At 43.0% G+C, this 16,561-nt stretch overlaps 1 protein-coding gene across 7 annotated transcripts in view; it reads right to left on the minus strand.

Annotated features, from left to right (window-relative positions):
* ARHGAP12 (Rho GTPase activating protein 12) overlaps positions 1 to 16,561 on the minus strand; it is a 150,606-nt gene that overhangs the window by 128,706 nt on the left and 5,339 nt on the right. For all 7 annotated transcript variants that reach the window (XM_054020894.1, XM_054020893.1, XM_054020892.1 and 4 more), the window contains exon 2: positions 10,062 to 10,806. In XM_054020894.1, coding sequence (XP_053876869.1) covers positions 10,062 to 10,724 — 663 coding nt within the window. In that variant the 5' untranslated portion in view covers positions 10,725 to 10,806. The remainder of the gene's footprint in view (positions 1 to 10,061; positions 10,807 to 16,561) is intronic.

The raw sequence follows: 16,561 nt of genomic DNA on the forward strand, positions 1-16,561 counted from the left end.
ACCAAGATTTCCAATTACTTCTTCAATACCAACTAGCTAGGACACATTTTATCATACTCACATTCTCTCTTGATCTTGTTCACCTTTGGCGACAAAATTCTCCTCTCCTTGCTCTCCTGCCTTCTTTAGACATCCCTTCATTCCAGTCTCTTGGAGGAAGATTTTGCCATCCCCTTCCTCCTTCCCTGGGGTCCCACAGGGTTCTATCTTTGGCACCCTCTTCCCCCCCCCACACACACACCCTCTTTGGCACCCTCTTCCCCCCTTTTTTTCCTGGGTAACCTCATTTGCCCTCCCAGCTTCAAGCACCATCATCTTTATGTCAGTGACTCCTAGATCTACCCATCCACTCCAGACCTGTCTTCTTCCATCCAACCACACTGCTGCTTATCTTTGGCATCTCCTCCCACATATCTTTCTCTCAATTTAAAGTGGCTACTTCTGAACTAGTTTCCTCACAAGCCCTCCCTGATCACTGTAAAACAGCATCATCCTTCCTATAATTCAAGCCCATAACTCAGTGCTCATTTGACTCCTCCCATTCCCCTTACCTACCCATCCAGGCTACATCCAACTACAACTGCTTCTTTGTCCATAATAATTCTAATATATAATGTTTTCTTCCTGGCCACATCACCAGAATACTTGTGCAGGCCTTCAGCAGCAAATTCCCCAACATTCACATTGTCACCTCCTCATCAACCTCTAGTCCATATGAATTTCAGCCACTAAAATAATCTTTTCCCATCACTGACAATGACAACTCCCCACCTTTCTGGATCCCTGTGTTACACTGGCTCCTTATCAATGTCTTTACTTCAAGGACCTGGTCCTAACCTACAAAGCTCTCAACAGGATGGGACTGACTGTGACTTGGACCATATCCCGCTCTCTATGAAGCCTAACACACAACAGTTGCATTCTTCAGGGCCTTTACAGCTGACAGAATGAGGCAATCCTTAGTGACTGGTACTCAGGTACAGCGTTCCCCTCCAAAAGAAATCAAGATGACCCCACAATTCACTAGAATATAGTTTAAGAACCATCTCTTTACAAAATTCTTCCCACAATAAGAATACCCCCCTGACAACAGGATATGAAAAATAATCCAAAGCCCACACACATACTCCACGCTTATGCTACTGGTAAAGAAACAGGAGGTGGAGGACTATAATCCCTCCAATGTAGTGTGCCTTCACAGTTCCATACCTGCCCATAATTATTATTATTATTTATATTACCATAGTGCCAAAGAGCCCCAATCATTGACCAGTAGCTCACGGTGCTACGTGATGTAGAAACAACAAAATGATAGTCCCTGCCCCCAAGGGACTTACAATTTAAGTATAAGGCAAGAGAACAAATGGCTACAGACTAATCAGCAGGGAAGTACAAATCATCAGTGAGACAATACTGGGCAGCCTGATAGGTCGGAGCTAACTATTGTCAAGTTTTTTGTAGGTATCACAGCAAGGGAGAGCTTTGGAGTGATTTGGAGGAAGAAAATGAGTTAGTTTTGCAAACATTTACAGGAAGTTCTTTCCAAGCATGAGTTTGAGAAAGCACAAAGATGCTTGTCTGAGAATTTATCAAGTGGGCAACGAAGGCTAACAATGGGCCAATCAGAGGCGGGAATCCACCCTTTAGAACTGAATTGAGAGGCTAGGTAGACACCATGGTAATGAGCACATCAGATTCTAAGCTTCCCCCTGCAATAAAACTTTATAGTATAAATCAATGCCAAAAACTGTATAAAAATGTATTCTAAGATTCTGAGACACTTAAAAGCTCACACTGCTGTGGGAAAAGTGTTAAGCAGCCTATACCCATCTCACCCAAGCTCATACACATCCCTTCCTAAAATCTTTACAGAAATCCTGGGTGCAATCTATCAGACCTGTGAAAAACAGTTTTATAAACATACCTGGAAACTTTGGTTTATATTTGCTGATAAATTGCTCTCAATTTTTCTGAAAAATCTTAAAATCCCAGACCCCTCATTGCCTCATTGCAAACACTAATTAAACCATAAATCTTTTAAGACAACATTTTAACTGTACATTTTAACAATTTCAATAAACCATTCTCACTTTTGGCTAAAAGTTGAATCAAGCTAAGGAGATAAATGTGAACTTCTGATAGTACTGTAAGTTAAAGTTTATTATGATACAGACTGCATAAGACTGGACTCTACAATGAAAAAGAAAGGATTCAGCCTGCCTTATGAAATTAAAATAAGCATTTGTGTATGCAGGTTTGGAACTTCATGTTCTGACTACAGACAGAGCAATAAAAACAGCTTTCTAAGCCATTAATTTCTGCACAGCTGACTTCTGCTAAACAATGCTGATTATTGAAAGGATGAAGGACGTTCCAATGGAGAAGGCTGGCATTTGTAATAGCTAAACCAAGCCAACACAGTAACAATGACATCAGCACTACCACTGCTTTAATCCCGATGGCTAATAAATGTCAAATATTTAAATTATATTTAATGAAATTGTGATTCCATATGATGAGATTAAGTTACTCCACTGCTTTAAAAAATAGAAAACAAGCAAGCAAATGTTCAATATGGTTTGCTAAGGCAATGACAGTAAACGACAGCTCCACAGCAACATTAATAACCACAGCTGAAATCATAAAAGTCATCATTTTTAACACCATGAAGATTTCCCATCACCAAACACGATGGATACTAGAAGTATCCATGACATTGACCTTTTTCCTCTCCAACGCCTCAGAAATATATGAAGATTAGCATATTCAGTTCATTGAAAAAGCATTAGTTTGTTACTAATATTGCCAAAATTAGCTGAAGACTAAATTATAAACATAAATAAGTGTGACAGCATGATCAGCCATGCAATGCTAAGAGCATCTACTTATACTACAAATGGAATTGACTAGATTTGCTGCTTCTAATACGATGTTTCTTCCCATTTTAGTGGGATTGTATAAAGCAATATAGAAAGTACCAAAAAAAGTGTTTGAACTAGAGTACCCTTTTAAAGAGTTCTCTCATCCTTGTCATTAATTTGGAAGTCCCCATATCAACAGTTGATGTGCCACTAAACATTTTGCCAATGCTGAAAGAACAGTTAAATATATATTTCATCCTTACTAGTTCTCTGTGGTGCTCTCAATTGCAGTGCATAAAACATGTTGCTTTAAAAGTTCACACTTAAAAAAACCTGAAAGTGTGACAGTTCAAAGGCTAAATAAATGAGGACATGGTAGCAATATATAAAATTAACAATATGGAGAAAATAAATCCAGAGATCCTATTTATCTCTTCTCATTATGCAAGAAAAAGGGACAATGAAAATTAAAAGGTAACCACCTTAACAAACAAAGACAACCATAATCCATGGAACACAATGCCTCAAATTAGAGGCCAACAGTTTAGTACATAAGAACAGCCATCCAGGGTCAGACCAATGGTCCATCTGGCCCAGAATCCGGTCTTCCGACAGTGGCCAATGCCAGGTGCTTCAGAGGGATTGAACAGAGCAGGCAGTCATCAAGTGATCCGTCTTGTGTCGTCCACTTCCAGCAAGCTGAAGCTAGGGACACTCAGAGCATGGAGTTGCATCCCTGACCATCCTGGCTAATAGCCATGGATTGACCTATCCTCCATGAACGTATCTAGTTCTTGTTTGAACCCTTCTTTAGTTTTGTCTTTCACAACATCCCCTGGCAATGAGCTCCAAAGGATAACTGTGTTCTGTGAAGAACTACTTAATTTTGTTTGTTTTAAACCTGCTGCCTATTAATTTCATTTGGTGACCCCTAATTCATATGTTATGTGAAGGAGTATATCCTAGTTCCTTATTCACTTTCTCCACACCAGTCAAGATTATATAGACCTCTATCATATCCCCTTTTAGTCATCTCTTTTCCAAACTGAAAAGTCCCAGGTTTTTTAATCTCTCCTGATACAGAAGCTGTTCCATACCCCTAATCCTTTTTGTTGCCCTTCTCTGTCTTTTCCAATTCTAATGTATCTTTTTTGAGATGGGGCGATGAGTAGGATACACAAAAGGATTGTACATGTAACAAGAACACCCACCGTTATATTTTATTGGTTAGAAAGTTTTAGGGGATACAAATACTCATGATTCAGTGCATAAACCAACCTCTCATTGAATGGGATTAAGAAAAACATTGTCTTAATAAATTGCCAAGTGGGGTAGCGGCACTGTCCAATACAGTGCTCCTTGTACACTCCTCTGAAGCAGGCCTGCACAACATACGGCCCACGGGGGCTCACTGTGCGGCTCACGGGGGCATTCTAAACCCCAAGCACACATCTGTCTGGTGTCCCAACCGCACATTGGTCGGGACGCCCTTTAACCACTCACTCACCATCACCGCCAAAGTCCCGAGGCTGGCATGGCGGCACTTCCTGGGGCAGCTCCCGGTGGCGTGCCCACCCGCCGACAGGAACCAGCAATGCGGGCGGTGGAGTCCAGCCCAATCAGAGCTTTCAGGTGCCCTCCCCCCCCCCGACCCGACGCCGGTGCAAGGATATTTTTGCGCCCTCGCACGCCACCGGCCGCCCCGCCCCAAGCGGAACACGGGGATGGAGCCCTCGTGCGCCACCGCGCCTCCACCCCCCAGCGGGACACGGAGCTTGCGCGCGCCACTGCCCCTCCCCCCTCCCCCCCAGCAGGACACAGGCACAGAGCCCTCGCCCCTCCCCCCCCCCCCCCGCAGGACACGGGACTCAGCCACCGCCCCCCTCCTGAGCGCTTTTTGGCCCACCCCCCCTGGGACTCCTGCCCCATCCACCCCCCGCGTTCCTTGACGCCCCATCCACCCCCTTCCCTGTCCCCTGACTGCTCCCCGCTGCCCCATCCAACCCCTCCTCTCATTCCTGATGGCCCCCGGGACCCCTGCCCCATCCAACCACCCCTTCTCCCTGTCCCCTGACCACCCTTGGAACCCCTGCCCCTGACTGCCTCCCACTGCCCCATCCAGCTCCTTCCTGACTTCCCCCTGGGACCCTTGCCCCCATTCAATCCCCCTGTTCCCTGCCCTCTGACCGCCCCGACCCCTATCCACCCCCCACCAACCCCCTGAACTCCCCTGCCCTCTATCCAACACCCCCTCCCTGCTCACTTACCGCGCTGCCTGGAGGTGGCTGGCAGCACTACAGCCGCGCCGCTCAGCTGGAGCTGGGCCACGCCGCCACCGTGCAGTGCCTGGAGCACCGGATCAGGCTGAGCTTGCAGCCCCCCCGCTTCCCGCGAATCAGCTGTTCGCGCTGGAAGCCTGGGAGGGCTGAGAAGCAAGCAGCGGCTTCGCACTCCGTCCCAGGGAGGCGGAGCAGAGGTGAGCTGGGGCTGGGGAGTGGGGCAGAGAGCTGGAGCACCCATGGGGTCGGCTCTTAAGGCACCACTTTTGGATAATGTGCTCAGGGGGAGCAGCCGCTCCCTCTGCTCCCTCCCAGTTACGTTCCTGGTCACTTCAACTTACTGGTTTTTAAATTTAGAAGCCCTTTTAGAACCGGTTGTCCCACGCAGGACAACTGGTTCTAAAAGGGCTTCTAAATTTAACAACCGGTTCCCGCGAACCGGTGCGAACTGGCTCCAGCTCACCACTGGAGACTCCCCTTGCCGCTCTCACCCTAGGAGCCAGAGACCTCCCAGCAGGGCTGGCGAGTGCGGCCAGGGAAGGGTGTGGTGGAGTGAATGTCTGGGAGGTGTGCGGGGGGTGCTGGGCTGTGAGGGAAGTTTGTGTGTTTTGGGGTGCTAGGCAGTGGGGGAGATCTGTGTGTGTCAGGGCACTGGAGGTTTGTGTGGGGCATCGTTTAGTTGGGGTGGTGGGGCCGTGGGGAAGGACACTGGGAGGGAGGGAGGAGAAATTTGTGTGTATTGGGCAACTAGCGAGTGGGGGGTTCTGTGTGGGATGCTGATGTGTATTAAGAGTTACCAGCTGGATTGAGGACTGATAGATCTGGACAGTGTTTATATTGAATGGGCAAATGAAAAAGATCGCAGGGAAAAACAGTAAGGTTAGTTTAGCAGTCTTTGACATTTTGACCAATAAGGAAATTAAAATGCATTTGTAATTACATATCTTATTCTTGGCTGATAATCATTTATAGATATTTTTTAGGAAAATTTTCAATTTAAAACACAAACTTTTGTTTTTCTTTTTTTACTTATGAAGTCTCTATCTGAAAACCCATATAAATTGACACAAATTGCAAATTAAAGCTTTTTAAATGTATAAGCATTTTACTCACTTGGGCACATTTGCCTCATGGCACACAAATTTGAACTCTGCTTCAAAAATTTGCACAGAAGAAATTTTTTTTACCTTAATTATACTATCTTAGGAGTCCGCTATAACATAGTACCAAGGTTCAATACAAAGTCATATAAAAGTTATACAAAAATGCATAATGCAGAGATTTATCTACAACTGCATTGATTGACTGCTGTGTGCAGTAACAGCTGACATTTCTACCAATCTAAGTGATCAGTTAAAGCAGAGAGTCAGTGAATTCTGCTTCTACTCCCTAGCTCTGGATGAAAGCACCGTTTAAAAGACACCGCCCAACTTCTTATTTTTATTAGAGGTATCGAAAAAAACTTTGAAATTACTGAAGAACTTGCTGGCATGTGCTCCATGACAGGTCGCACAACCGGAAAAGAAATCTCCAGTGAAGTGATAAAGTGCATGAATGATAAGTCGGGATTAGATTTCACAAACTTGGTGGCCATTTGTACTGATGGTGCTCCAGCTATGTGCCAAAAAAATGTTGGAGCAGTTACTCTTCTTGAAGAATTTATCGGGAGAGAAATAACCAAACATCACTGCATTATACATCAGCAGGTTTTGTGTAGCAAAGTCTTAAAATTTGAGCATGTAATGTCAGTGGTAGTTTCCATTGTAAACTACATCCGTTTTAGAGGACTAAAACATAGGACATTTCGAGCCTTTCTTGAAGGGGTAGACACCGAGTGCAATGACTTAATCTACCATACAGAAGTGAGGTGGTTGAGTCGAGGAAGAGTGCTCCAGCGTTTCTTGCTTTGAAAGAGGAGGTAGCAAAATTCCTAGAAAATGGGCCAATAAAATTCCCAGAGCTTGAAAATGAGTCCTGGAATCAAGATCTCTTTTTCTTTTGTGATATTACAGCACACCTGAATGATCTCAACATTCAACTTCAGGGGAAAAAAATCAACTTATATTTCAAATGTGTGCAGCAGTGAAAGCTTTCAAAATGAAACTGAAACTTTTCAGAAGTCAGCTGTCAAAAGGCGAAATGTGTCACTTTCCCACTTGTGCACAGCGTATCCCTCAGCACAAACACGCCGAGTTAGGAGAAAAATACACAAAGCACATCATTCTTTTGATTGAAGAATTTGACAGAAGAAGACATCCAGTTGAAGCTGATTGAAGATCCCTTTTCTGTGGATCCAGAGGGAGTGCCACTAGATTTGCAGTTGGAGGTTATTGAACTTCACTGTTTGGCAGTTTACCGAAATAAGCACAGAGAAAGCAGCTTGCGGGACTTCTACAAAAGTCTGGACAATGAAGTTGCACTGAAAAGGTTCAGCATTTTTGGACGCACTTACATATGTGAACAAACATTTTCCATCATGAACATGAATAAAAACAAGCAACTTTCTTCTCTGACTGACGACCATTTAGAAGACATTATGAAAATATCCACTTCAAATATGACCCCCGAATGCGACAAGCTTGTTGCCGAAAAGAGATGTAATATTTCTCATTAAATTTGCAAGGTCATTTGTACTTTTCATAATTTTTTCTTTCAACGGAACAGATTTTTCATTTTTCCATGATTAATAAAAAAAATTAAAATAATTTAAAAAAGTGTTTGATTTAATTGAAAAATTCTTAATAAAGTATCACACCCCCTGCCCCCAAACCTTAGCTGTTTCGGCGGGGTGGTGCTGGGGAAGGAGGGTTTGTTTCCGTGGGGCCAGGCGGTGCTGGGGGGGGGGGGGCAGGGTGTTTCCGTGGGGCCGGGGGGTTTCGGCCCTCAGCTGTTTTCTTTGGAGTAATATGGCCCTCGCCGCTTTACAAGTTGTGCAGGCCTGCTCTGAAGCATCTAGTACTGGCCACTGTCAGTCAGGATACTAGATTAATGTACCACTAATCTAAATGTATGTGTGTTCGGTCCAGGTGACCAACTGTACTGGTTCTTGTTAACTGAGCAGTGTAACAAAGCTTTGCAAGTTATGCTGTGGAAGAAAATTGCCTTAACTGTGGCTTTTCAGCAAACTGATTCCAGCTAACAGCCATATAATCAAGATTTCATTTCTAAAATTACAGTCTACCCTTATGTGAATACCATCCAGAAACTAAAATATTTTTGGGTGTTAAATAGTTGCTGATAAATTGATTTACTATCAATGTTTTGTCAGTACATACTCAAGCTACAGTATCAAAGCAAGAGTGGGAAAATGTAGAATTTGTTACAGAGATAATGTATATCACCGTTTAAAGTGACCTCTCAAACTGGAAAAAGCACACAGAGCCTTACCATTTCTATGTTAATGGTTCAAATGGTCTACAACTATAGTGTCAAATCGCCATTACCAGTCAATGGCTCTCTAGCAGTCTTTACGGCAGGGGTCTCAAAGTCCCAGCCCGCGGGCCATCTGCAGCCCGAGAATCTCCCAACTGCAGCCGGTGGAGGAGACACGCATGTAGCCATGCTGCCTGCAGGCCCCCTGCAGCTCCCATTGGCTGGGGGAAAGGGAAAGAGATACCATCACTAGTCACCAGGCAGAGTCAGCCATGGAGGCAGCATAATTAATTGCCGGGTAGAGTCAGCCATAGAGGCAGTGTCACTTCCCCCCCCCCCCCCCCACAATGAATATAAACAAGTTAAAATACTGAACACAATTTTCTGATGCACACCTTGCTGCAATCCTGAAGGTTTCAACTGCTCAGTCACTGAGGCCAAACATCAACAAACCGAACTGAGGTGTTGCCAGGTGTCTGGCAAACACTAAAAGCTCTCTGGCAGGCGAAGAATTGTAGAAATAATAAAACTGTCATACAACTTTATAAGAAATTCAAAATAAAAAATACAATATAAAAGTTTTCTCTTCTGAACACTATCTTCAATGACATCATTGGTCTGCTGAGAAGCTCTGAGGACTGGCCCTGGCCCTAAGGTAAATTGAGTTTGAGAGCCCTGCCTTACAGAAAAAAAACTGGTGAACTCCCCAGCCCATTCCCTAGTAAGCCAAAAGAGACTTTACTAAGATAACCAAAGGTAGAGCAACCCTGGTATCTTGCCTTTTAGCCTAAAGAGTCAATTTTTTTTAAAGCTGTCACTAACTGGCTTTGGTAAGAAGCCACCCTTACCACCACTACTTCTTTCAAACCTCAGCATATCTCTGAATTAAAACTCAAATATGTCAGTTTCCATTAGTTAATTTCAAGGCTAGCTAGGAATGTTCTTGAGATATTTTCACACTAAGTGTCAACATTAACTTTAAAAGTACCATTTCATAGCCACTAAGCCATTAATTACATTCACCTTTCCATACTTCCTACATACAATATTACCTACATACAATATACATAAGAAATCAATGACAGTGGCTAGTGACCATCACATGCATCTGGACTAAAGTTCAGTGAACCCAGAAGTTGAAATTAACAGCACTGGGCTTGCTTCCTCTAGGGAAGAGTCACTAAGAACTACTTAAATTCACATCTCCAATTACATGTTGAACACTGGGAAAAAAAAAAAAAAAAAAAAACAGTTCTAATTGAAGTTCTTCTATGCCATTCATTTCCATGGACACAGTAATGAGAATAAGAGCACAAAGCAAAGTACTTTTTGTTACAAATAAAACTTAGAGAATTTTTCGCTTCCCCATACATGCCAATTTTTCTAACTTGACAAATCAATGCCATGCTAGATGAGATGAAAAATATGAAATGAAGATTTCACCTCAAATCTTCCAATTCTTTCTATTTAGGAAGCAAATTAAAAACAGTAGTAAACTACATCAAAGATGTATAATTGAGAAAGAAAAAAATCCACTTTTCAAGCTTACCTGCACTTGTTCAGTGGAGCTGCTACTGAGTTCATCTCCAGACTCTGAATCCTGATGGACTTTTTCTGAGCTTTCCCCTGCTGAATCACAGGACTGTTCATGTGAGAAGCTGGTCTTCTCGATTTCCATTAACTCTGGACAAGTGAAATGGCCCAGAGAGAGAGACTTGTACTGGCTGGAAACCTTGGGGGACTGCAACTCACTGTTAAGTTTTCCATTATTTTGGGCAAGGTCCAGGCTCAGGCCAAGATTTTGACCTGGGCTACTATTTGGTCCCAGATTCTGATTGGCATCACGAACTAGGCCAGACACTGGAGAGGATTTTCCAAAACTAGAAAGCTCTGGCGATTTGTTCACATTTTCTGTCGACCTCTGTAAACTATGCATCAGTTTCAAAGAGCTATTTGGCAGACCACCTGATTGTTTAACAGGTGGCATTAGTGCTTTTCGTGTTACTTCTTTCACATACTGTGCTGGCACATAGAAGGGCTTAGAATTTTCATCCCTTTTGACTTGCCACCAATCATCATTAGTCTTTTTCACTAAGATGTATCTCTCCCCTTGTTTTATCACAATCTTTTTATCCTTTGCCTCATACTCATAATCATACTCCACTTCAATGTACAGTGGTCCTGGGAGGATCTTTCCAGCTTTGTCAGCCATCTCTATCTGAAAGAGATATTCACCTTTCCAGGCGAAAGGTAAGGCACATCATGACTTGTTTTTTCTGTTTGTATCTGTAGAGCTATAAGAAAAACAAAAACAAAACTGTCACCAGTCAATTGCCTAAAATGCCTGAGGGAAAACTGGTTTCAAAATTAATACCACATATTGCATTAATTATCTAAGTCTTTCGACAAACAACAACAGTTTGATAAGAAAACAACTCTAAGATCATAGCTGAGACACTCTTTATGAAAGTAAAACAGTGGAAACAATGGTCTCTAGGGTTGCCAACTGTAATCCCACAAACCCATCACCTTTGCCCCCCCAGCCCACCCCTTCTCCAAGGTCATGCCCCCTGCTCACTCCATCCCACCTCCCTCCATTGCTTGCTCTCCCCCACCCTCCCTCTTTTTCACCAGGAGGAGGCAGGGGGTAGGGGTGCAGGCTCTTGGGAGGGAGTTGGGGTGCAGGCTCTGGGCTGGGGCAGAGGGTTGGGGTGTGAGAGGGGGTGAGGGCTCCGGCTGGGCGGTACTTACCTCTGGCGGCTCCCAAAAGCGACTGGCACATCCCTCTTGCAATGGCTCCTAGCGAGAGGGGCCAGGAGGTCTCCACCCGCTGCCCCTGCCCACAGGCACCGCCCCCACAGCTCCCATTGGCCACAGTTCCCGGCCAATGGGAATTGCAGAGTTGGTGCTCAGGGCAGGGGCAGCACACAGAGACCCCCTAGGCTCCCCAGGGATGTGCGGGCTGCTTCCGGGAGCGGTGTGGAGCCAGGGAGCCTGCCTTTGCCCCACTGCACCACCAGACTTTTAGCACCTAAAATCTCCTGGTTTGGCTTCAGAGCCTCCGGGAGATCGAGTCTGATTCCAGGAGATTCCTGGCAAAACTGGGAGGGCTGGCAACCCATGTGACAACTTCTGCCCTCCTATTCTCATGACCCTCTTACTATCTGCAAGCTACCTATTAAGCCTATTGTTTCTGTTACTTAGCAAAGAAGATCAGTGTTTTTTTTTAGCTCGAGTCAATCGCTTGCTTACGTACAAGCTTAAATTCTTCATGGAACAGTGTGACTTCTCTTATAATTAAGTCTTCAGAAGGAGAAGGGCTGGTTTGCTTATTTTGCCTCCCTTTCTCTGGTCCCAGTAGGTCCTCTGAGGACCCCTTTCAGAGATCCCAGAATTACTCATTAGTCCCCTTAATCATTCTCCCCCCAAACCAATGAACTTGTGACAGGCCAGCAATCCTTGCAAGGATGGCTTGATGATACTCTAATTCAAGTGCTATAAACACCTCTTCTGTATTGGCCGAATAGATCCCTGTACAAGGAACTCTCTCCCTTCCACATGCAGAGCATAATGCCTCCACAGTCAAACTCAGGCTTTCATAATGGAGCAGCTAGCCTGCTTGCAGATTTTAAGTGTGCTTTACTAACATCCATGACACCATTAGCTAGGATTGTTGTTTTCTAATCTCTCTCTAAATGATACATTTTAAGTTCCCAATTTAGTTTTTGGGTTTTAACCCAGTTAAAGGCAGTTAAAAACATCCACAGTTTAATTGGTTGGGGGTTTTTAAAGCACTTTCTAATTACTTACCTCACAAGACAGTGTGGGACAACCCAGACAGAGCTAGAAGGGAAGGGGACAAGACAAACAAGAGAACATTGGAAATAGAGTAAGAGGACAGAACCAACAAGAAATGGTGAAGGAGGGTAATGAGCAAACAATGAGCCTTTATTTTTCTATTTTCTTGTGTTTAATTCTTTTAACATCTAATTTGAGGCATGTATTCTATGAAAAATTTAGAAAGGGCTTTCAGTCTCTCATAGTCCAAGCAATATAACCAAATGTATATCCGTCCTTGCACTCTGTTTAATAGTCCCGTTACAGCATTAGTGATAGTTCAGTGACAACTTGAGTTCCAAAAAACAAGTGATGCTAATTTAGTTTGGCCACTGCATAACAAATTAGTAATAAGAAATTTTAAGATTAGCATTAGACAAGTATAAAATAATGTATAGTTTATTGAACACTCTGCTTAGGGAGTAGACATTCTTTAAGTATCAGAGGGGTAGCCGTGTTAGTCTGAATCTGTAAAAAGCAACAGAGGGTCCTGTAGCACCTTAGAAACTAACAGAAGTATTGGGAGCATAAGCTTTCGTGGGTAAGAACCTCACTTCTTGCATCTGAAGAAGTGAGGTTCTTACCCACGAAAGCTTATGCTCCCAATACTTCTGTTAGTCTCTAAGGTGCCACAGGACCCTCTGTGACATTCTTTAAGAAACTTTCAGCTCCTGAAAGCCCCAAGCCTGCAATTAGAACTGCATGGGCTTACCCCTGCAAGAGAATGAAATCAATGCAACTCTACACTGACACGGGTCCATCCATACAGAGTGACTGCAGGATTGGAGCCTAATCATGCAAACATAGGAAATCTTAATGAGGGAAGTGAGGTCCATAAGGAGCCACTGGTGCTTAAGCAAGTGTCTTTTTCTACAATCCACCTTCTTCTGCTTCACCCTAAAACTGGGGGAAAATGTCAAAGATCTATAACAAATCCTTTTGCCTTTAACACATTTGCCTTTATTTTTCTTTTGTCCGTTTGGCTAATCATAACTCTGATCCTTCATTGTATTATGCACCTTTATTTCCGATTAAATTCAGTGGGGGTTGAAGGAGCTAAGTTCATAGTAGTGAGGTCCATAAGGAGCCACTGGTGCTTAAGCAAGTGTCTTTTTCTACAATCCACCTTCTTCTGCTTCACCCTAAAATGTCATGAGAGTGACTTTTTAATTTCAGTAATTTCCAGTGTAAAAACAGCATCATAAACTTTGAATTAGGATTTTATTGGGGGACTTGAAAGAATAAAAAGATGACACTACATTCAGTCAAACAAAACTGAAAAGGAGCACAAAAATACAGCCTAAGATTGTGTGTGTAGATCCTCTGCTTATAAAGTACATGTCTGTGCCAGTGTTAAAGTTCCTATCAAAATTATATGGTTTTGATTAAAAAGTGAACAGCTGTTACCTTTCCTCAGCTGCACAGCTCCAATCTCCACATGTAATTCTTTTTTCCCCCTCTTTGCCCTTCTGCTTGCAGCTTCAGATTTCCATTATCAATTCTTGGTGTTTTGGCTATGACTTACATATGTTTAAGGTATATCTTGCCTCCTGTCCCAGCTGCCAGCAAGTCTCACCCTCAACCCAATTTCAAAATCTTCTCACAGGAATATTCCATTTTTAAAATGATTAAATCTTACAGTTCTTAGTGCTTCTTCCAAGCTGACTGCTTGCTCCCTTTGACAGCAGCTAACTGCTGCTCTCTGCTTCAAGGTCACACCACACAGAAACGGCTGTTGTCATTTTATGTTGCACCCCACCACCACAATCAGCTAAACTTCATATAAGAAACCAAAATGCTTAATGTTATTTCAAGATGGAAATTGATACAAGCTACTGTCCCCGCTTTAAAAAAGAAATAGTTCACAGTATTATGGGAGCAGAGACAAAATACAAGTCAATAATCAAGAAGAGAGTCCAATCCTACCACTCTTATCAATATCAGAGTCTCATGTCCTATTTCTTAAGGAAAGGAGAGGGATGGCAGCTCTCTTCATCATTCACATGGCAGTATGTTTAAGTCAATGGACCTGCATTAAGCACCCCATGAAGGTTTCTGCCGTAGTCTGAGTACCACTGACTAGATATCTAGACAGGAAAGAAAATTATCATGTTCCTTTTATCAGTGCATCCCATGGTAGATTGAGACATTAATGCAGGTTTATATGTAGCTCATGTCAAAATCAAGCTAGTGAGTAAGACCCATTTCTATCTGTCACAGTGAAAGGCAATAGGGATACCTGGAGCTCATCGTTTCCCACCAACAGGATGAGTGGGTCCTGTGAATGCTCAACATCAAAATAATTCCATGCTCTTTATCACACGTATCCAAAAATGCAATAGATTGTATGTAGTCATTCTTGTGAATGCTGCCACAGAAGAGAGACTTTCCGAACTACAGTAGTACCACTAGCGGATTCTTATCTTAGTAAACGATTCTAATTTGTGCCCTTCCAAAGATCTGAATGCCCATCTTCTGATTCTTCAAAGTAAGGAGGTATTGTCAAACCCCTATGACAAAAGTTTAGGCATGCTTTCCAAGCAAGTAATGCTAGTGTAGTCTAGAAGCGAGCACATATGACTGGAGTTAAGAGTTCTTGATTTATTCCTGACTTTGTCACTGCCTAAAGAGATACAGTGGGTCAAGTTTTGTAACTTCTCTGTCGCTCAGTTCCACCCACCCACCCCATCAACTGTAAAATGATAATGAATTCCCACTATGGTAAAGTGCTTTGCAATCCTCAGATGGAAAGTGCTGTGTATGTGTGTTTTAAGTATTACTTGAAGCAACTTCCTCTATAGAGTACATCTGTAGGCTTTGATATTTTAATGTATCTGGAAACCTGATTCATGAGATTAATGTTACTGAATGGACCCCCACTGATCACACTGTAGTCAATGGTGAATTTTCTTATTGACAACAGGACTGAGATCAGTATCTATACTTGTTTCTTTGGTCAAGGAAAGCCTGGGTGCCAGAGTGCATTTAAAACACTGACAACATCCTTATAGTCTGGCAGTAATTAAGTTCCCCCACTCTACAAGGCATTTGTACCATCCTAAGGTGATGTACTATGCAGAATACAATTATACTACCTATATAATAGGAACTGAAGCAGTTAAAACATATTAAGTTAGATTTTTAGATTACGAGATCATGCAGAAGATCTTTTAGGTCACCCATTTCCTAGGGGATATGGAACACTTCTCAACACAGAGACAGTGATTATCCATTAAATTCTGCAAGGACATGCTTAATATTGGGTAGGTTTTATGACCTGCTGAAAGAAAAAAAGCCCTCTCCTGGCCATGATTCAGGAGCCTTGGGTCCAAAATTTAGTCTCTCTCATATAAAAAGACTTCTCCAATTTTAATGGAATAATGGGTTTGTTATGACAATTCCCTCATTGTCAGACACATACCCCGCCAGAAGAGATTCATCCATAAATAATCTGGGGCCTTGTCTAAGAACAAATTTGCACTACTATAACTAAAGTTGCTTTTTTAAACCAATTTATTTCAAATTGGTGTAAATCTGCATGTAAACACTTTTAGGTTGGTTTAATAATAGTTTATTTCAGTTTAGCAAAACTCTAAAAAAAAAAAAAACACAATCTACACTGAAATAAGACTCTCAAACTAAAATAAGAGTGACTACACAGACTTGCATGCGTTTAAATTGATTTTAAAAACACACCTTTAGTTAAATCTGTGCAACTTTCAGATAAGGCCTGAAATAAGTACTCTATGTAGCTCAGCTACTTCCCCAGATTCCACAGCACCTCCCATCTTCAAATATCAGCCCTACTCTACACAAAGAACAAAGATCTCCCCGTGTGTGGTTGCTGGGTTGCTGTCATAGCAGTTAGTGCAGTTGTGTATTGACTGCATTTCTTGTGAGTTAGAGCACATTAAAGCAGTCCAGTGTGCTCTAACTCATGACACGTCCACACTTGCAAGGCATGTAGAGCGCTCTGACTCTGCGGCTAGAGCGCACCTGGTACTCCACCTCGGCGAGTGGAATAAGGTTTGATGCGCCCCTACTGGAGCGCCATGGCGCCAGTGTGGACGCCCTGGTCTGTTAATGCACTCCGATCAGCCTCCAGAAGTGTCCCACAATGCCTGTACAAGCCACTCTGGTCATCAGTTTGAACACTACTGCCCTGCCCTCAGACCTGTCCTTTAAATTCTCTGGAAATTTTGAAAACCCCGT

Source organism: Malaclemys terrapin, chromosome 2 (assembly GCF_027887155.1).
Source record: "Malaclemys terrapin pileata isolate rMalTer1 chromosome 2, rMalTer1.hap1, whole genome shotgun sequence".
Lineage (NCBI taxonomy): Eukaryota > Metazoa > Chordata > Testudines > Emydidae > Malaclemys > Malaclemys terrapin.